This window comes from Trachinotus anak, unplaced genomic scaffold, assembly GCF_046630095.1.
Source record: "Trachinotus anak isolate AG129_WGS33_773 ecotype Australia unplaced genomic scaffold, CSIRO_AGI_Tana_v1 ptg000019l, whole genome shotgun sequence".
Classification (NCBI taxonomy): Eukaryota; Metazoa; Chordata; class Actinopteri; order Carangiformes; family Carangidae; genus Trachinotus; species Trachinotus anak.
In genome coordinates, this window is record NW_027273870.1 from 1,624,056 (window position 1) to 1,644,769 (window position 20,714).

Here is a 20,714-nt window from a genome sequence, read left to right on the forward strand (position 1 = left end):
GTCCATCACTGATGTCTGTGGCCCCTGGATGTCCCTGCACCTTCGCTTTGGAGCCACTGCACCTGCTGTAGTCAATGAGGCCAGTGAGCATTTATAGTTTCAAGATGGCTTTGCTAAAATAATAATAATTTAAAAAAAAAAAAAAAAAGATTTTGATGTTTTAAGTTGTATCAATATATTACTTAATTTACTGGCACTATTTTTTTTTTTTAGTTTTGGGGCAACGTTATTGACAACAATAAAAGTTATTTATATTTTATGTCTGAAGCCCTAACCTGAAAGAGCCAGACTAGTAAATATAAGGTTGTTATATCATTTTAATAGACGACGCTCAGTTAAAATGATTTTTAAACCTGGTACATTTAAGGAAGTTTTACGTTGAAAACCGCAGCTGACATGCGCGGTAACCCGGATGTAAAAGTGTAATTTCCGGGTCATGCATCACATGTGTCTCCTGCGAAGCTGAAATTAAAAGGTGTCTCCAGTGGTTTTCACTGAACAGTAACTGAGCAGCTGAGAGGATGATGCAGACTCTCACTTTATCTCTGGACTGAACAACTGTTTTCAAGAAACTTTACACGCTAGACTTTGGCTTAGCTAATATTTTACTTGAAGTTAAAATGTTTACTTCGGAGCATTTGCGGTGTATTGTGGCTGTGAGGAGCGGCCAGGTTTTTACTCATGAGGATTCATCGCTTTAATAGAAGATCTCTGGACTCTCCCTTCTCAAGCCTCCGGTCATGCCCGGTCCCTGTGTCAGACGCGTCCTCTCAGCACACGCTGTCGTTTTAAAGACCTGGCGGAGCAGCGGAGCTCCGGGGCTGCGGATCACCAGAGGACGCTGCAGTGCACCCGGCGGTGAGGACCTGGATCCGGGCAGGACTCTGCTGCAGCTCTGCCTGGACAGACACTACATCTCACCCGGGCAAACCGACGCCGAGCTGTTCCGGCGTGGGAGGAGCTGCAGCTATGGGCCCCTGGGCCTGGAGCTGAGGAGCAACCTGCTGGAGCAGTGGTGGCACTCTGTGACCAGGTCCAGAGCTCGGGTGTTTGGGATCGACACTCTGAGCTGCAGCGAGGACAGAGGGACAGATGGAGGAGGACAACTGAGGATGGTTGACTCTGAAAACTTAAAACAAATACTTGAGAAGCAGGAGCTGAGCAAGGAGCAGCTCATCCAGGAGGTGCGAGTGTTTCTTCAGAGGTCCCCATCTGTGAGAGCAAACTTACTTCAAGGTAAAACTGATGCAAAACTATTTCTGGAAAAGTTTTCGATATGTAGAATCTGACAAGTAATAGTTGTGCTACTATATGCTGGGTAGGGATTATGATGGCATGTAGTTTGGGCTGTGTAGCAAGGTGATGGCAGAAGATGGACCATCCCTGTCTTGGCGGAACATGGCTCCGAGCTCAGCAGTGACAGTTTTAAGGGACTTTCTTGGCCTAATTTGAGCCCATCACAGTTCAAGCTCCTCCAAACAGGCCTTATGTCTGGAATTTGTGGCTGGAATTTTTGCTCTTCCTTTGAGCAAAGCCATTGATGAGAGGTGGGAACGTAACTGATGACACATCCTCAACTTGTAACACCAAAGAAAAGAAGTAAAGCAATGTGTGCCATCCCAGCCTTCTTCTGTGTTGGAACACAAAGTTTGGATGAACTGAATAAAAACACGAGCTAAGTCTGGTTCTGCTCTCAGGTGCCTTGGAACAGATTGTCCCCTCGTTGAAGCTGGTGAACAGGAAGCTGCCTTTCGGCCTGGCTGAGGCTGGTCTGTGTTTTCAGCCCTCGGACGGTTGTGGTTGGTGAGGTTCAGCTGCTCTCTGTCGTCTGTGTGTCTCTCTGTGGGTGTAGACGCATGCCTGTGAGAAGTTATATATGACTGACGATGTTATTCTATTCCTGTTTTAATAAGGACTCTTCATTAGTAAAACCTCTATGTTTAATAAATCTTTATTGAACGCCTCAGGGTGACAGGTGCATGTGGACCTTTAGCTGACTGCTCGTACTGTAAACAGTTACATGACTATTAACAGAAGACATGTGTATCAATAGATTATACTTTGTCTTTTCTGGTTAATTTCAAATCTGTGCCTCATTTGTCAAAATAATCCTGAGTGTGCAACTGAAACTGTGTGATTAATGGTTTAAATATGAGGTGTTTCTTATAGCACATGGTAAAACCTTTCATTTTGTTATAGACTGGGCTGCAGCTCACAGCCTGCACTCAGACAAACAAGCCCTAGTGATCGGATCAGTTAGATGGTTATGATGTCAATAATCGTTTGCATTTACTGTATGTTGCTGCACACTTTTCATTATTTAACTACTAGAGGCCAAATTGTCTGATTTTCAGAGGTAATACACATTTGTGTTTTAAAAAAGATATAATATTTCGTAACAGAATAGTACATTTATCAGCTAAAATTATTGTGTAGATTTACTGTAATTATTCATTCTTCCTCCGCCAGCCCAGCTGAGATCACCCAGACGTCTCTGGTGTGGTTCTGCTCTCCTCGCACGTCTTCCCATTGGCTGGATCACTGGACGCGACAGAGGCTGAAGTGGTGGAGGAAAGTGAGTCTGTAAAGCAGTGTTTATACCAGGGCTGACACCTCGGCTAAGACTTTCCTCTTCCACCTGTGTAGGTACAGGTGACGAGGCGCAGTGAGAAGCTTCTTCACAAAGAGAAACGCTGACTTTCAGTTCTGCTCGGTGGAATTCAGGAGTCAAATGGGTTTTAATATTAAAATAAACAATACAGGAAAGGTTTTATTGTCATGAAGGAAGACTAAAATATCATATAAATCTTTTGCTAAAATACGACAATTAAAGCCAGAATTGTAGTTTTTATTGTGATCACAAGGCAGCTATGTTATTTGCCAATGCTGTACTGAGCCAGCAGGGGTCCAAAAAGGGTTGTGGGCCTGATTTTGGCTTCTCACATTAAATAAGAGGAGTAGACTGTTACAAGGGTCAAGTTCAGTGATAAACGTTGGCTTTGTTTGAAGGAGTCTAAATATGACACGATCTCTGTTTTTAAGTAAGCACACTTTTCCGTCCTTCATCCCCTCCTTCATATTTATTCAAATTACTTAACGATACACTCCCTGATCCCCCTGTAACTCCCCAAAAACCTTAAACCTTTGAAATTCATCAAATACATTAAGATAGAAAGACTGTTGGGGATGCTGTTGGCTGCAAAGTCATCAGGATAAGTTACAAAATCATGTCAACTCACACTTTCCCTTTGTTCCTTCTTTTCTTTCCACCCGTCCTTTTCCAGTTTGCCCTGTCTCCCTCCGACTTCAGCAGCAGTGACGTCCCAGAGGAGGAACTTGCGGAGGCGGAGTCTCGTAGTGTGAAGATTGTCTACAACTTCCCGTGGGGACAGGAGCCCCTGGAGACGCTGTGCAGCCGAGGAGCTTCTGAGCTGCTGCAGACAAACAAAGAAGCCCGATCCAAGCTACAGGTCAGTTACCGCAGTCTTTCCTGCATGACTACTCTTTGTTATGTCTGCATTCAGTTGCTTCATTGGACCTGTAAAGCTGCTTTTTCAGATCCGTCCAAATAACACTTGACTGATTTGTTATTGGGAAAGTAAACGTGGAGCATTTTGACAAGTCAAAGCAGAAAAAGCACGGGAGTCATTAATATATGATATAATCACTGCATTGTATTTAACTTTACCAGTTCCAGGGGCCTGGTCATGTGCATGAGGGTTCACCACTGTTGCTTATTGGTTAATCATTGTTGGTTCCACCTGGATATTTGTTGCAATGACAACTCAAAATATCTGCAGTGGAAAAAGTCCTTCAGCTCTGAAATAATTCCAGTTGATTGAAACGTATTATGTTTGTTTAATGCTGAGACTGAGGTCATTTTTGGGGTCACAGTTTGAACTGTTGTTGATTAAGCAGAGCGTTGAATGTCTTCTGTTATGTTAAAACTGTCTTATGAGAAACACAATCAGCTGTTCACCGTTTGCTCTTCAGTGCAGTCACGTGCAGCGTTACTCGTTTCAGGGTCAAGATGGACGCAAGACGGTTCCTCACGTTGTCTCTGTAACTGGGAACATGGACCGTGGTTTGATGGCCTTTCTGTCCAACTCACTGCAGCAGCTGAAGACAGAAGACAGCAAGCAGAGGCTGCGGCAGAGAAAGGTAAAAATACTTTACAGCTCAGCTACATTTAAAAAGAGAAAAAGCAGGAAGATGATGGCTTGATTTTATTTTATTTCTCCTTTATAATTTTAGAATTACTTTCACTTTTGTGATGCAATTCTCTTACTGAATTAAGTTCTCTGTTAATTTCAGGTTCTGAAGTTGCATCCAGTGTTGGTTCCAGTCAAAGTGGCTTTAGACATTGGCAGAGGAGCCACTATGGAAATGAGACGGGTAGGAAAAACATTTACTAACAGCAGTGATTGTTGTTTTTGTAAGTGCTGGGTGAAAAGGATCTTTCTTATAGAATCAGCACAAAAGTGTTAAATTGAACTGATGATGTTCAACTATTTTGTAGGTTTGTGAGGGCCTTCTTCAAGAGTTTATGGAGGCTAAGATCTCTGTGTGGCCTGGGTATCTTGACACTATGCAAATATCGATGGAGCAGCTGAACGCCAAGTAAAGTTTTATTAAGTGCTGTAGTGGATGTAGAATCACTCATTCGGAGCAAATCAGTGATGTGTCTCTTGCTGTGGACTGATGTCTGGATGTGTGTCATTGCATTGTAGGTATGATGAGATGGGAGTGCTTTTCACTGTGGTGATCAGTGAGAACACCTTGGAGAGCGGCCTCCTTCAGGTCCGCAGCAGAGACACCACCATCAAAGAAACCATGCACATCTCTGAGATTAAGAACTTTGTCTCCAGATACATTTCTGCTGCCGACAAAACCTGAATGGACTTTTCATTGGAGCAACTAAAACGACAGTTTGCCACAGTTTTGCAAGTCAGGGAATATTTCTGCAGAACAGAGCATGTGATGAAAAGGTTCTGTTCTTAGATGCAGTATATTTGACTGATGGATGACCATTCTGTACTGCCTCTTAAAGGCTAGGAGACTATTATCATGACAGGTCAAAATTTGAGAAGGAGATGTGCACAGGTTTAAGTTCATGTGCACAAACCCATTGTGTGTGTGTGTGTGTGTACCCCCCACCCCCCAAAATTCTTACTGGGTGTAGCTAAAGGAGACTTACTCATCCTACAGCCTCCATTCAGAACAGCCAAGGTGGATAACTTGTGTTTTAACTGTGTGTGATCAGGTCTCTCCACATGTTTGTAACTGTATTTCTGTCCTGTTTTCTATTAAAATATACACACTGTTTCTTTGATATTTGATTTTTTCCTGATGGTTTGATGGACTTTGTATTGGGAGGAAATGTGCATTTATAATGTCACACCAGAACCAGACAGATAACTAGACAATACTTCTGTGAAACTGTGGTGAAATTGCTGGCTTGTGGAAAAGCTGAAGCTAAATCTGTGTGTCTGTCTGGAGTCAGTTAGAATGACAAACTGAATTTAACTGTGTTTCCTGACTACAACTGTGCTAAAACATATTTCCAGACAAAACTGCTGAAATATGTGTAAGTGCATAGGTCTTGTATGTAGCGTGGTTAGAATCTGTAGGAGGATTTTGTCAGTCAAGATCTGTGTATGTAATAATAATAATAATAATAATAATAATGATACCTTTATTTGTGTAGCATATCATGTTTAATAAATTAAATGTAGCTCAAAACACTTGATACAGGAAGAATAAAAGTGAAATGACAGGTATAAAAGACAAGGTGATCATTAAAGCAGACACACGGCATAAAATAAATAAAATGTAGAATAATATAAGACAATTAAACAAAAATACAGTGTGACAGGAGAGTGATAAGTAAAAGATGTAAAATTTCAGCACTATTCATAGTATTGAGGAATATATGATACCGCATTGGGGCTTATTGTCATTTACAGTCTTCTTACTTGATTTGCTCCTGTATTTTATTTAACTATAAATGATGATATGTTGCTTATGAGGACTCTCACCGTTCTGTCATATATAGTTTTACTGTGGGGTTATTATATTATATAGTTATAGTTATCCCAGCCGTTACAGTGCAGCCCTCAGTTAGAAGAGAGTGGGGAGTCAACTTTCTCTCTCAGCTAAATCTCGCGATATTTCCATGCAGCCTTGCCCGTCCCCGAGACTTCTGACTGAGCATGTGTGTGTGTGCCGCTTAGCTGTTAGCACCCAGAGATGGCCGCAGACAAGCAAAACGAAGCGAAAGTTTCCCCCATGGATGAAAACAAAGAAAATGTATCGGACGGAGGACTTGGCCTGGAAAGTATCCTTCTCAGCAACAGATGTGTAGCGACCTGCTTATTTCATTCATTCGCCGCAGCGAGTCTGAGTCAAGGCTGCGAAGCTAACGTTAGCTCCGAGGCTAACGTTAGCTTCGCAGCTAACCCGTTCAGGGATAACGTTATTAGGCGACGTGTCACTGAAGCAGGCGATATGTGGCAGATATGGAAATGATTTTTATACAGCTTGGCACGTAAAGCTTTGTCAACTCCAAGCGCAACAAGTAAACTATGAGTGGTATTTACTGTGAGATGCTGTAGACATGTTGATTTGTCCGCTTTGAACTGTTGTAACCTTTGAGAGGACACTGACTGGATCGGTACCTCCAGTGCCAACGTGACATGAAGTTAGGTTGTCCCTTAACACTGAATTTCAGTTCTGCAAATCATCAAGGAGTCCCAGCAGCAGCATGGCCTCAGGCACGGAGACTACCAGAGATACAGGTGAGCTGAATCCAGCCTGACATGATCCATGAAGCTGCACCGTGGAGGCGTCTTCACTGGGCCAGTTTTATCTCCACCAGACGACATGATTAGACCTCATCTCTTTAAGTTCTCTCTATATTGACATTGAATTTAATTAGTCTCATAGTTTTGTTTAATTCTTTAATTCAGCATTGTTATTTTATAATTTGAGAGTCAACCATACCCACTGAAACCTCCGCTGCCATATGGTTCACATGAGACTGGGCTCATTGATTCTTATGCTCTAAAATACTGTGATGTGCACAGAGTGGCCACTATGTTACACACACCTGTACAAACTAATTCTGTCCAATTACATTTTTATGAAGCTTATAATGTTTTGTTTCAGAGTTTTGTTGCTGTGTTAAGACAGAATATTAGAAATTCGTTAATATAATGCAGCCCAGTGGAGAATCACTAACTACAGCCCCTGTTTAAAGTGCTGTAAAGGTAGAATCTATGGTGGAGCTGTTGTATTGGATTAGACTGAACAAGTGAATGTAATAACGTGGCCACTGAGTGTCCTTTATACGCTGCCAATGTCACCACTTTGTTTTGTTTTTTTTTAAAGGAAGTACTGGCTAATGTCTGAAAAAACGATTCGATTGTGGTTCCATAATGGTTTCCTTGTGCATTATGAGAAACTGAGATGAAGCTTTGCATTATTAATTTACTATAATAACGTCTTTGTCCAACCATTTCCAGGGGCTACTGCTCTCGCAGACTGCGTCGCCTACGCAAGACTCTGGGTTTCAAGATGGGAAACCGACACAAGTTCATTGGGAAGAAAGTAACTGTTGAGATGCTCTCCGACAGCAGGTGAGAAACTGATGGTCTGGGTTGGACAATCACGAGCAGTGAACTAGGTGATGTTATCAAAGAGTTTCACACAAATACCTGTTTGAAGCAAACAAACGTTTCTGATGCAGGATCAGAAATGAATCACTCAGGAGTCAGAACCATTAAAACTCAAGCATCAGGGATTGTTGTGTTAAACCACAGGACTGAACTAGACATTGTATATTTACTTACTGAATCCTCTGTGCCGGTGAGATTCCTTCATTTATTTTTATATAAGTGTTGTAAGTCTTTTTCTTTTGCTCAACTTATGAAAGGTTATTGCAACAACTCATATTCAAGTATCTCTAAGATAAAGCAGAATATGGTTGAAGGGGTTCAAAGTCACTGCCAGTAAATACCAGAATCTGTTCTTAAAGGGGTATAACATGTAAATACATTGATGCATTCCTCTGATTGAGAGACTTTAATGCTGCTTTGTTTTGGGAAATTGTGATGTTTACATTTTCCTACCTTAGTCTCCTAAAAGTCATACCTGCGGAAAATAATTCTCCATTGTTCACTAAAAGTAATGAAAATACTGTATGCTACCAAAGAACTGATGAAGCTCCATCTCCCCCCCTTCAGGTATCTTTTGCTGGTCTTGATGGAGGCAGAGCGTGCTTGGAGCTACGCCATGCAGCTGAAGCAGGAGGCGAATACAGAGCCACGCAAACGCTTCCACCTGCTGGCACGTCTAAGAAAGGCTGCCAAACACAGCGAGAAGCTGGAGAAGCTCTGTGAAAGCCCCCGTGTTGATGCCAAGACCAAACTGGAGGCACAGGTATGTGAGACGGAGGCACCGTCAGTGTGGATTCAGAGAAACTTTGCAGGTGTATTGAGTAATAGGTATATATTTACTATGAGAGTGCAGCCTCAAAGGTCCAAAAACCCCATTCTGTCACATAGTCCCTCATTTTTTGATCGTCCCATGTAACTATGTATGAAACAAAATGAGAAATGAAAATGATTGATAAAGTAGTGATAATGACTATTGTACTTCATTTCAGGCCTACACGGCATACCTCAGTGGCATGGTGGAGTTTGAACTGCAGGAGTGGAAACGCGCCATGGAGGCTTTCAACAAGTGCAAGTAAGTTTTACCATCACTGCAGTTTCTAAAAACACTGGCAGAGTGAGTGGATGTATGTCTGTTTGTCCCTGTAACATAAAACACCCTCATTGTTGTCTTTTCAGGACCATCTATGAGAAACTAGCCAGTGCGTTCACAGAGGAGCTGGCAGTTCTGTACCGCCAGCGCGTGGACGAGATATCACCCAACATCCGCTACTGTGCTTACAACATTGGTGAGTTAACGCACACTCGAATGTGCACATACTGTCCACACACTGCACATGTCCCAAAGCTCATACCTCCCTCTCCTCACACACACACACACACACACACACACACAGACACAGACACACACACACACACACACACACACACACTGTGTAACTGGATTTCTTTCTCTGCTGATTTGCAGGTGACCAGAACGCCATCAATGACTTGATGCAGATGAGACTGACTGGTGGAGGAGGAGGCATGATGGCTGAGAAACTGGAGGTGAACATACAGACGTTAGAAATCAGTTCATGTGCTTGTATGTAATATATTGGTGATGTTTAATATCATGATCGGGGTGGGACTTGCAGACAGCCCTCGTGTTGATAGGATTTTAGGTTGAAGAGTCATTGATGAAATCTGAAAATCACACGTTTTATTTTTTCTCCTCAGGCCCTGATCACTCAGGCAAGAACCAAGCAGGCAGCCACCATGAGTGAGGTGGAGTGGCGAGGGAGGACGGTGCCTGTCAAGATTGACAAGGCCCGCATCTTCCTGTTGGGTCTGGCAGACAATGAGGCCGCCATTGCTCAGGCAAGTAGCTCCTGCTCTGTAGATCTGAAATCAACCATCAGTCTGAAAGTCTTGTGCTTAATACTTGACACTGAGTACGAGGGTACGAGTGATGTATAAACCTGTCATTGGGCGACTACTCCAGGTGGCGTTCTCCTCCTTTTCCGTTTCCTCAGCCTGTTCCTGTTTTTAAAATCCCCCTCACTATTAGAAACAACAGTATACAACAATATGCCTTTGCTGTTTTTTGAGGCGTTTTCTTTGCAGGGAATTTGCTGTTTTAATGACGGTGCCAAAACAAGTTCCTCTTCGACACTGTTTCAGGGACAGTGTCGCTGCATCCTGGGCTCTGAGGGCTGCCTAAAATGGTTGTGATTGGTTTAAAAAAAAATGCAGACAAGCCAGAGCATTTTTCCCCCTATAGCAGAGTGCTAATGGAGGCAGTCAGACAGACCTCAGAAAGGTGTGGGGGAGGGAGGGTTCTGACACTATCTGTTCATCTGACGTGCACTTCAGACAGAGAATTAACCCCTGTGAATAGAACCATATAGACTTCTTGTGATCCACTGTGTTTCTGCTCTGTCTCCAGTGTCAAAAATCTTTTTTTTTCTCACGTCATTCTTACCTACTTAGTCACCACATGGTTTAAATGCTCAGTTCATGCTGCATCAGCAGACAAACCACTGTCACACCCGCCTCAACACCATCTGACATCACATACATTAGAGTTCTGACAATGTCTTATTTGTTGTGCCAAATTTCAAAGTTCATCTATAAACCAGAATATCCTGTTAAACCCGGATGTTCATAAAGACAAAACCTGATCCCTGATCTGTTCTGTTGTGATTTTAAAGTGGTTCAGACCTTCGTTCAGCTGCTCCTCCAGGGTGAAAACCCTTCTGCCATCAACGTGTCAGATACACAAGGGGCCTATTTCCTCAAACTTCCAGGAGGTGGCACTCTCCTCTCCTCTGTCCCACGTGTCCCCTCAGTGTCACCACAGCTGATCCCTCCTGGTTTTTCTGAGCCTGAAGGCTCAGCACACACCCTGTGGACACGCCTGCCACACCCACAGTCACTCAGGTCTCTGGCATGTGGCCTCTCTCACTGCACGACTGCATTCTGTGCATTTCAGCCCACACATGAACAGGGGACTACACCCAGCAGGTCTCTGAGGACAGATTAGTGTTTTCATCATCTCTAAGCACCTTTCATTCTCAGATGGACCCTTTTGGGGCTCAACTGTAGTGTTACGCTTCATTGTTCAGCTAACGACTGAAGGCATGGGAGCTCTTTGAAGTTGCCAATCATTTTCTTATTCATTCATTCATTCATTCATTCATTTTGCCTCTGCACCAGCGACAGGCAGGGTGGGCGTTTTGTTTTTGAGTTGTCCGTCCATCTGTGTCCCGTTAACGCCTTGAGGAAATTTATTAACATTTTGCACAAATGTCCACTTGGACTCAAGGATAAACTGATTAGATTTCACTGGTCATAGGTCAAAGGTCAAGGTCCCTGTGACCTCACAAAACTCATTAATTCATACCCTAATTATGACACAATCGAACTCAAATGTCTATGAGGATAAAATTAAGTGTTGACATCTTATATCCAGATGGTCAAAGGTCAGCTTCACTGTGACATCATAACGTTCTGCCAAAAAACTTCTGGTCATTATTCAACGCTGTGACTCAGAAGGGGAGATTATGACCATGTGTCCTGCAGCTGAGGATGGGAACCAAAACCTTTATTATTAATTAAAGTACTTAGTTATAATTAAAGTACTGCACAGTAGAAATACTGTCAAAGAAAAAGTCCTGTAGTAAATTATTGAGTATTACATTTGTTTTACATCATTAGAAAATCAATCTATAATGGTGATTTTGTTAGAAACAATGCTGTTGGACTTGCTATTCAAGAATATTGAATAAATATAAGAAAATAAAACTATAAGTGATAAGCAGGAGCAGTAAAAGTAGTAGTGCCGTTAAAATCGCAACGATACCAATCCCTAAACTTGGATTGTTGGCGGAGGCAAAGAAACACGAGGCAGTAAGACTGAGGCTGGTTAGACTTCAGACTTTTAAACTTTAAAGCAGTGAGCCTGGGTGGAACTTGCTGTGTATGTCAAACCGACACTTAAAGCTTCCCCACTTTTTGCACCTGATCCTCAGCTCTTGGCCTCTGGGGACAGAAAACACCACGTCAGGGCCGCACATCAGTCCCAGCTGAAGCGGCTCGTCGACACCGACCTCCTCTAATCGGTTTATCCGTTCAGCCCTCCCTCTCAACAACAGGATGCTCGACAGGTTGAGCTGGTCGTGCAAGGCATCGCCAGGGTGTTGGCACGAGTGTGTGGTGCTACAATAACAGCAGCCTTCTGGGTGGAGAGCAGCTTTGTACTGAAGCTATCATCAGTTACCACTACGAGGAATTTCCTCGTAACATTCTTCCTCTGTGTAGCTTCCTAAGGGATTTCTGCCTCTTTAAAATTAAAGCTGTGCCAATAATGTCACCCAGACAAGTGTTATCACACTTTTATAAGGACGTCATACAAAAAGAAGTCTGTATCAGCTCCTCCTCTGTCATTAATCACTGACATTTTCCCCTTTTACACTACTCCCTCACAAGCTCGTCTTAACACGAACATAATACGACCTGCAGACTCCTGAGAATATCCCAGAGAGACACAGACCTATTGTATGAGTGTGTTGATGAAAGAAAGGTGAGGTGAAGAACAATCCTGTCATTCACAAAGATCTGAACCCTGAAACTCCAGAGCTGATGAGTTGTGTGCAGGAATGTATCCGAGCCACATACCTGCGTCTGTTCCCCAGTTTGCCACAGTCACATTCCTGCTGCAACTGTTGCTCTTTGTGCCAACTACTACTACGACCTCTAAACGCAGCAAATATTTGTGTTTGCATGATTGGCTTTTAAATACTGTAAGTGTAGCTTCAATCAGCCAGAGGTGGCTGTGAATGTGTGTCTGAGACACACGGTGAGGCCAGTGTGTCGTCTTTTTGATCCTTATGGTCTTTTTGGTCGAAGCACTTAATAGTATTGGACCCTGTAAATTTCCAGAAGCATCAGTCCAGAGGAGAAAATTTTAAAATGTCTCCTCGTGTCAAATTTTCAAGGAACTCTTTTATCTCAACTCCCAAAATCCTTATTTGAATGATTTTTTTTCTTTGATTTATTTTTTTCTCCTATATAAACACACACATATGTACAGTTCCTCCATAGACTAGTGTTGAGTGAAAAATGATTCCATACCCTTTTTCTTCATCAGGAGGTTGGTTTGAAACAGAACATGGACAGAACAGTTTGATTTCATGGAGAACAACCTAGAAAATAAGGGCTGATGTTTAGTTTTCAAACATAGTGCTATCAGGGAGGTTTGGATCATTGTGCTGCTCTCTAATAAAGGCACTAAAAATCAACACAAAGGAGGATGGTGCATGAACGTCTCCACACACAAGTTCACAGACATTAAATTTGGGATTTTGAACGCCACAGCTCTTAATTAGTGTCTCTGTTGTGCAGGCGTCCAACGAGGAGACCAAAGAGCATCTGTATGAGACCCTGCTGGCCGAGTGCAGAGACACCATCCAGGCTGTGAGAGAGGAGCTCAAGAGCGAGGCGGTAAGAAGCAACACGCTGAAAACAAATGACACATTCAGGTGAAAGGGCTGCATGTGAGGTGGAGTTTATTTACAGGTCTTAATTAGTAGTTAAGAAAAAATGTAACATTAGAACAGAAATGTGAAAAAGGTTGTTTTTTGGTTGTTGTTTTTTTTTTTTAATTTTTTTAAATGTTGCTCGTCCTTGTAGAAGCAACGAGAGAGAAGCTCCGATGCCGACGGTGGCAAAGTGTCCAACCTGCAGTTCCTGCACAGGTACGACTACAACAATCTCAATCTATCTCCTGTATTCATTCATCTGCCAGTTATTTCAGTTATCAGTTGATCTAATATCAGAAACTAGTGACAGTTGCTCATAATTCCCAGAGCCTGATGAGGCCTCTTCAGATTCCTGAAGTCACTTTTCAGAGGCTGAAATCACGTCTGGCACTTTTGCTTAAACATTACTGAAATGATTAATCATCAGAATAGATGCATAAGAGGAAATTACAGACATGAATCCAAGTCTCCCTGACTTCGGATGTGTGAACACTAAATGTGCTGCTGTCTCCTCTCCCAGTTACCTGACCTACATCAAGCTGTGCACTCTGGTGAAGAGGAATGAGAGCATGGCCCATACTCTTCAGGCTAAACTGAAGGAGCCTGAGACCGACGAGAGCAAGAGGGGCCCCCGTCCACAGGACCTCATCCGCCTCTACGACATCATCCTGCAGGTGAATGACTGGACGCCTAATGTAACGTTGTCTTTTTGATGATAAGGTTCTGTCTGCATGTTGTTGTTTAAAAAGACCACTGTTCTCACAAACAGTTGTTAATTATCGCAGCGTTTATTTTGTCTGTGAGGTGTGATGATGTGCTGATGTTTAATCTGTTGTCAGCTGTGAAGTGATGTGTATTTCTCCCTGTTTGACAGAGTCTGGCGGAGCTCTCCACCCTGCAGGGTCTGGAGGACGACCACACCTTCCAGAAGGAGGTGTCCCTCAAGACGCTGGTCTACAAGGCCTACAGGTCAGACAGTCTGAGGTTCAACTAGCACAACAAGCTGGAAGTGTCTTCTGGACAGAGACTTAATGTTCAGTGCTGCCAAATATCAGTCAATGCACCCACAATGCATTTCAGCTCCTGTCCTCTTGTAGACATGTCTTATTTCTTCAGAAGTGGCCACACTGATTTTATTTTTACTGGCCGACACTCACTGTTTCCTCACGTCCTCCGTTGATCGATATATGAATAGTTTGACTCTTTGTTGTTAATGTGGTGTTTTCTCTCCTCCTTCCTCCTCGCAGGTGTTTCTTCATAGCCCAGTCCTACGTGCTGGTGAAGAAGTGGAGTGAGGCTCTGGTGCTGTATGAGAGGGTGCTGAAATACGCCAAGGAGGTCCAGTCCAAGGCCAAGCGCCTCAACAACAGTCTCAAGGTTGTTAATACACACGGACACCCATGCAAACTGCTGCAGTCAAGAAAAGTCACAACAGGATGATAAATAATATGATGATGAATTTGTGCAGGATCTCCCTGATGTTCAGGAGCTCATCGCCAAGGTCAATGCTGAGAAATACTCACTTCAAGCTGCTGCCATTTTAGGTGAGGGCACATTTTGAACTGTCCGTTTTTATTTTTGCCTCATTAGACCAGATTCTGTGGGTCTGTGTACAATCCTGAAATCCTGAGGAACTGTTTGTGTTTCAGACACTGATGAGACCGCTGAAGTTCCCTCTCAGCAGCAGGTGAAAGACAACACGGTAAGACGAGAAAAACCCGAGACGCTCTGCACCAGTGGGATGAACTTTGTCCCAGATTAAGTTAAAAGTAGGTTGATGTGTTGACCTTCACTTTCTCCCTCCTCCTCTTCCTCCTCCTCCGTGCAGCCCCTCTGCAACCGCCTGGAGACCTTCCGCCTTGACCCGGCCCTCGTGGGAAAGCACCCCAATCTGGTCCAGTTCCCCCCTGACTTCCAGCCAATCCCCTGCAAGCCGCTGTTCTTTGACCTTGCTCTCAACCATGTGGCCTTCCCACCGCTGGACGACAAGGTGGAGCAGAAGGGCAAGGGCGGCCTGACCGGCTACATCAAGGGCATCTTTGGCTTCGGCAGCTAAATCAAACCACAGGCTTTGGCCTCCACCTGAGAGCCACCAGGCCCAGAGTTCACCACAAACAACCAGTCTTGGGTCAGTTGTTTATTAGAATAATTTCATTTACTTTGAATATTTTTTTTTGTGGTGCCTCAGCGCAAGATGAGTGGAGTTTGCAGGTGTGAAGAAGGCAGAGTGGGTTTAATCTTTAAGGAAAGATGTAGAAAAGTAATCAAATCAATTTCAAATAGCAATATGACCCAAGTCCACCTGCCACCTTTAGTAATAACACGAGGCTGTTTGGTTCCCAGCGTATCTTTAATCTGAACCACAGAGGTGTCTGTGACTTTGAATTTAACACCGTGCTATGGTCTTGATGCCTGCAGCCAAGTTATTAATCTCACAGTCTTGTCAGAGTAAACCAAGACGCTTTGGCATCACTGGTCATTTTTTAAATATTTTCTTTCAGTGTTACATAAGCGCCTTCATTTAATTATGTCTCAGACTTTTTCCTTGTGTGTGTTTCAGCATTGTTTCTTAAACCTAAATCGTACAAAGTGCAGTCTTATCTCAGCACCTGTTGTGCTCATTGAATACCTGAAACCACCCTGTGACCTGTAGCTCCACAAACCGAAGCCCATGTTATTATCAAGCATCTTCCCTTCACCTTTGGATTGCACATTAATAAGTGATTCAAAACCTCCCTCCACACACTGACAAATCAGCGCACCCGTCTTCCTCCATGTAGATTTTTTTTTTTTTTTTAACCACAGCAGCTACAACAACTTGCAGCTGGCTCCAAAAAAACAAGCAGGAAACACTACAGGCCAGTAACGCAACACAGCCTGGATATGATGAGCTGCTAAAGAGCACAAGGAGAAAAATATCTTGACACCTTTTGTGTGTCTTTTGTTAATCGGCTTCTGATGTGTGTGGTGTTTTGGTTGAACTGGGATAAAGTTTGAAAGTTTTAAGCATCAGCAGGATGATGGAAGACGAAGCCATGAATCAAAGCATGAAATGAAAAACAAAAAACACAAAAAAAAACTTAATGGTTCATTGTTTTAATTTATTAATATCAGCACCACCTGGTCACACTGTTTATGTTGTACTTTGTGACACTTGGTACTGAACCGTGACATCAAACCAGGGTCCAACTGCTTCAGCTCGTCTAGAGGGAAGTGCACAGCTCACATTTTATCACCACTCTCATATTTTCAAGGCATAAGCTTTTTTTTTTGTCGTACCCAGAGTGAAATTGAAAGTGCAGCTCGTCAGACTGTAATTGATTCCAGCAGTGTTTTTATTTTGACGTTTTGTTTTTACATTTTAAACAGACATTCAGGACGTGAGGGAGTTTTTTTTAAGCACCACCACACCTCTGGGTCTGTCATCGGTGGGAATAAACTGTTTTCATCAGCAGTGACATGTTTGTACTGTAGCGCTAGAAAAATGTGTTGTCATCGGTTGTTTGCTGGTCAAAATGTGGATTCATGTCTCCTCGCTACACCAAAGCCACTCACTTCCTCTGATCTGTGTGGGACCTGTTCTGCCTGAAAACTGATGAAACTCCAGCTGGACGACTGTTTCTGTGTCACTCACACATGTATCTGTTTGCTGACTAATTTCTATCAATGTCTTTTTCTTTTCTTTCCCTCCCCTTTAGTATTTTATGTTAATGAATTAAGATGGAGGTGCTGGAGCAGTTCCAGCAATTTACCTCGAACAGCCTGGAAAACAATTAGTCATGATCAATAATTGAAATGTTGAGGAATGTAAGATTTGATTTAGCTTCCAGGCCTATAATTAAAATATATTTGCACCAAACACAGTTTTTCTTGATGTTTTTCATTCAAAAAAAAAAAAAAAATTCTGTGGCACTGATTTTAACTGTGGTCATTCAGAGATGACGGTTTATATTGCAGCATTTTTAAATATTTTTTTGTGAGAATGATCAAAATCTAAAAGGTAAATATCTGAAGAATGTGAAGAGATGTGTGTCTGTTCACTTGCACGTCCGTCTGGGTGTGGGTGTGTCACGAGGAGTGTGTAACATGCCTTAGCGGGGCGTGAGAGTGTTTATTTTGCCAATATGCATTTTCATAAGTGTGAATAATTACATAGGTGTGTTTATTACTTAAACACAACCCGGCTCACTTTTTTCTGCCTTTTAAGAATATTCACAAATACATTTAATTAGATTGATTATGACCCACCCCCACCTCCACCTCCACCCTCACAGAGGGCATCTCTATCTGATTCCTTATCTGCAGCCTGTCATCACTGTCCTACACACACACACACACACACACACCTTTGTCACTCCAGAAACACAGAAATGTGCTCTGCCTGGATGGACTGAAGATATCTGCCTCGATCAGGTGGAGATAAATGTTTATCTACAGGAAGAAACCAGAAGATAAAACGCAGAGTTTCTTACAGTCAGTTTTTATGTTTCTCTAATCAGCAGATTCTCACTGTTTTGCTGATGACGGGATGAAAATCAAAGAAGTAAATCATTAGGAGCAGGAAGAAATTGTGCATTTATTTGTTGACACTCACTCAGATATCATTGTGAGATTGTTCAGTATGAGGGAGAAGGGAAAGAGTCCAAGCATCAAAGCTTCGGATTTACTTTGTGAAGCAGGCCACAAAAAGACGGACACACCCTCGCTGTGTTTCTACCTTCGTTGGTTTCTCTTCACTCCTCGCTAAATGAAGAATATCACCTTGTGGTCATTAAGTTTGTGTCCCAACACTAAAGTTGAATCTTTACTCCTCGCTTTGAAATGGTAGCTCACAAAACACCATAAGGTCCATTTAGTAACTGTTCTGGAGCTTTCGACCATCTCAGCAGGTGGAGCTGTCAGCGTCTCTGAGCTCGTGCGATTTCACTTCAGTGTTTGTGTCTGAGATCGAAAGTTTATGTTTGACTTTGGGAACAGAACTTCATGAAATAAGGTCCATTTAGTTAACTGGAGCTTTCAACACATCAAGATTATTTTATCTCAACTTCTAACCCAACATGGTCGAGTGCATCTGCAAGTCCATGACAAGTGGGCACATCACATTAGTGGAGGAAGATGGTGTTAAATGGACCACGTGGTTGTTTCTGATGTTCTGAAATGTATCCTACACATCACTACGATGCTACAGTGAGTTCAATATAATTTGAAATTTTAGGTCAGGAATTAGGCAGGAATCTCAACCACGACTTCCCTTTGAGTAAAGTAAAGAGCATCTGCTCTCCAGACAGGTTGACGCACCCCGAGAGAAACTGTATGTGAGCTCTCTGTGCTGTTCCCCTCTCTGCTGCAGAGAAAGCCGCCCGGCTGCATTCCTCGCCATGATTTCCTATTGTTGATAGGCCGCAGAGAGACGCCCTGATCCTGAACGAGTCGCAGGTCTGTAGATGCTACACTCAGCAGGCTGCAGCCTCTTTAATCATTAACATAACGACATGCTCCTCTATATGAAGGCATTAGGTAACAGGCTTCCCTTCTGTCTCAGAGGTCGTCACACTTTTCCACTGTTGACTGTACACACTGTGCGTCTGTGTTTGCAGCATCAGGTTTATCTGACACTGGAGTGTCCCGGTGAACAGGGCAGGTCACAAGCTCTGGTATCAGTTCCTAATCTTAAACCAGCAGTACTTAAAGTCATAGAGAAGAAGAAGTGGTCAGAGAGGGAAAGGGAGGAAACAAATGTTCAATGTGCTGTGTAAACTAGAGGGAGGGTACCTGTCAAACTTAAAGTTATTTTAACTCAGAAAAATCCAGTTTAATTTACTGTGATTATTAACACCAAACAACACCAAACAAGAGTCGACAGCAAAAAAAAAAGCTGTTTGGCATTGGCAGAGAAGATTTGGCAAATCTTTCATGGGTGTAACCCACATACTCGGCTCTGCTGCTCGTCCCACAAATGCATGTTCCTAACAAATGTGGCTCCATTTAAAAGGGAATTAAACAGATTTATTGCCAAAAATCATTGTAACAATAAAGAAATTATCTAACACAAATTTCCTTACTTTTTGTGCTAAGTTTATATATATATATATATATATATATATATATATATATATACCAGGTGTGCGATTGCCATTGGATAATTGGTCGAACAGGGTTTCAGCTCAACTTTCATGATGAGTCCATAGTCAGTGTCCAAGTGCCGTGTCCCAAACACCACGTCAGGACCAGAACAACACAGACCTCACTCAGTTACAGAAAGTACAAACACCTGTCAATGTGAAAACATGACAAATGAAGTCGTTCACTTACGCCAGAGGGTGAACATCATGCCAGCAACAAAACAAGGACACAAAAAGTACAAATACAAACATCTGTCAAGTGTGACAAATTAGAGGAAACGCGACAAATGTAGTTCTTGTTTTATGCCAAAGTTTCCCACAGTGTTCAGAGAGTGGATCCAGCGTGGCTCCACCTCTGAGCTTTAATGATGCTGCAGAGCTGTGGTCAGTCTGTGCTTAATATCACCTAGAATAATCTTATGAGCAGATACGAGGATCTTTAAAGCTGTTTTTGGTTGCCCGGCATAAACCAGACCACAGGCACATTCCAACATGTAGACAACATGTGTGCTGCTGCAGTTTCTCAGTAGCAGAAGTGTTTGTTGTCTGACGAGTCAGAACATTGTGCACAGCGGCCACAGCAGAAAAAAAAAAAACTCGGCCAGGAGCTGATGGGATTTAGAGAGGGGTCACTTTAGACGACATTACAATGTTTAAGGATAACACTTCTGAGCGTACCTGCCTGAGGAGGGAAGAAAACGATGTGTGAGGAAGTAGAAGCAGCTCTGGTTTTATTAATGAGCAGGGATTCCCTCTCTGTGTGTGGGGCCCTCTGATTGGCTGAGGAGACGTGCATCTGTATATATATTATGACATTTCAGCAGATTTAGACTGGAAATCTGCAGCAGGACTGCACATGTGTATATGACATGTTTCACAGTATGTTATACTGTACCTCAGTGTGTTATTCACAATGTATAATTGTGCAAAACATTTGAAAAAAAGATATTTTTAAGAGATAACAGGAAACAAGAGAGAGAGAGAGAGAGCGAGAGCGAGACGGGAACAACATTCAACAAAAGCAAAGCAAAACATGTTTCCTGTATTTATCAGCCAGATGTTTCTGTGCTGTTTTGTTCACTAGTGAAAGCCATTTGTGCAAATAAAAAGCGTTTTGTTTCACTGCTCCCTGCAGGGACTCAGTGTCCCTCCGGCCCCATGAATTATGCACGTGATCAAAGGGCCCCTGCTGCTCCCTGGGTGAGATTTGAGAGTGTGTCAGGGCCCCGATGAAAGGGAAGGGCAGGAACCAAAGGTGGGAGGAAGGGAGAGTGTGGGGAACAGGTCGGTCCGGTCTTCTTCTGCAAGGTGGATGTCTGGGTGGTGACACACCTGTTAACCTGTCTGGGAGGGGCTGCCGGGGCCGAACGCTGCGCTGACGTGAGTGTGTGTGTCTG

General features: G+C 42.9%; 2 protein-coding genes across 2 annotated transcripts; both read left to right on the forward strand.

The window, feature by feature from the left end:
* Nucleotides 1-427: 427 nt before the first annotated feature.
* polg2 (polymerase (DNA directed), gamma 2, accessory subunit) lies at nucleotides 428-5,330 on the forward strand. Its single transcript, XM_071505191.1, has 8 exons — nucleotides 428-1,236; nucleotides 1,698-1,803; nucleotides 2,470-2,575; nucleotides 3,285-3,470; nucleotides 4,024-4,161; nucleotides 4,315-4,395; nucleotides 4,520-4,620; nucleotides 4,731-5,330. The coding sequence occupies exons 1-8, from the start codon at nucleotides 741-743 to the stop codon at nucleotides 4,894-4,896; spliced, it is 1,380 nt and encodes a 459-aa protein (XP_071361292.1). The 5' UTR covers nucleotides 428-740; the 3' UTR covers nucleotides 4,897-5,330.
* Nucleotides 5,331-6,179: 849 nt separating this feature from the next.
* On the forward strand, nucleotides 6,180-17,054 carry srp68 (signal recognition particle 68). Its single transcript, XM_071504418.1, has 16 exons — nucleotides 6,180-6,337; nucleotides 6,731-6,797; nucleotides 7,524-7,637; nucleotides 8,244-8,439; nucleotides 8,666-8,748; nucleotides 8,853-8,962; nucleotides 9,142-9,221; nucleotides 9,393-9,533; nucleotides 13,059-13,157; nucleotides 13,347-13,411; nucleotides 13,716-13,869; nucleotides 14,070-14,164; nucleotides 14,443-14,572; nucleotides 14,664-14,739; nucleotides 14,845-14,897; nucleotides 15,024-17,054. Exons 1-16 carry the CDS (start codon nucleotides 6,250-6,252, stop codon nucleotides 15,249-15,251), a joined length of 1,779 nt encoding a protein of 592 aa, XP_071360519.1. The 5' UTR covers nucleotides 6,180-6,249; the 3' UTR covers nucleotides 15,252-17,054.
* Nucleotides 17,055-20,714: the final 3,660 nt, after the last annotated feature.

Excerpts from the sequence above, each read along its gene's own strand:
- srp68 (XM_071504418.1), top strand. The coding sequence starts at position 6,250 with ATGGCCGCAGACAAGCAAAACGAAGCGAAAGTTTCCCCCATGGATGAA. Across the intron at positions 8,749-8,852 it reads GAGGCTTTCAACAAGTGCAA|GACCATCTATGAGAAACTAG; the intron begins GTAAGTTTTACC and ends TTGTCTTTTCAG. Across the intron at positions 13,412-13,715 it reads AACCTGCAGTTCCTGCACAG|TTACCTGACCTACATCAAGC; the intron begins GTACGACTACAA and ends CTCCTCTCCCAG.
- polg2 (XM_071505191.1), top strand. The coding sequence starts at position 741 with ATGCCCGGTCCCTGTGTCAGACGCGTCCTCTCAGCACACGCTGTCGTT. Across the intron at positions 2,576-3,284 it reads GGCTGAAGTGGTGGAGGAAA|TTTGCCCTGTCTCCCTCCGA; the intron begins GTGAGTCTGTAA and ends GTCCTTTTCCAG. Across the intron at positions 4,396-4,519 it reads CCACTATGGAAATGAGACGG|GTTTGTGAGGGCCTTCTTCA; the intron begins GTAGGAAAAACA and ends ACTATTTTGTAG.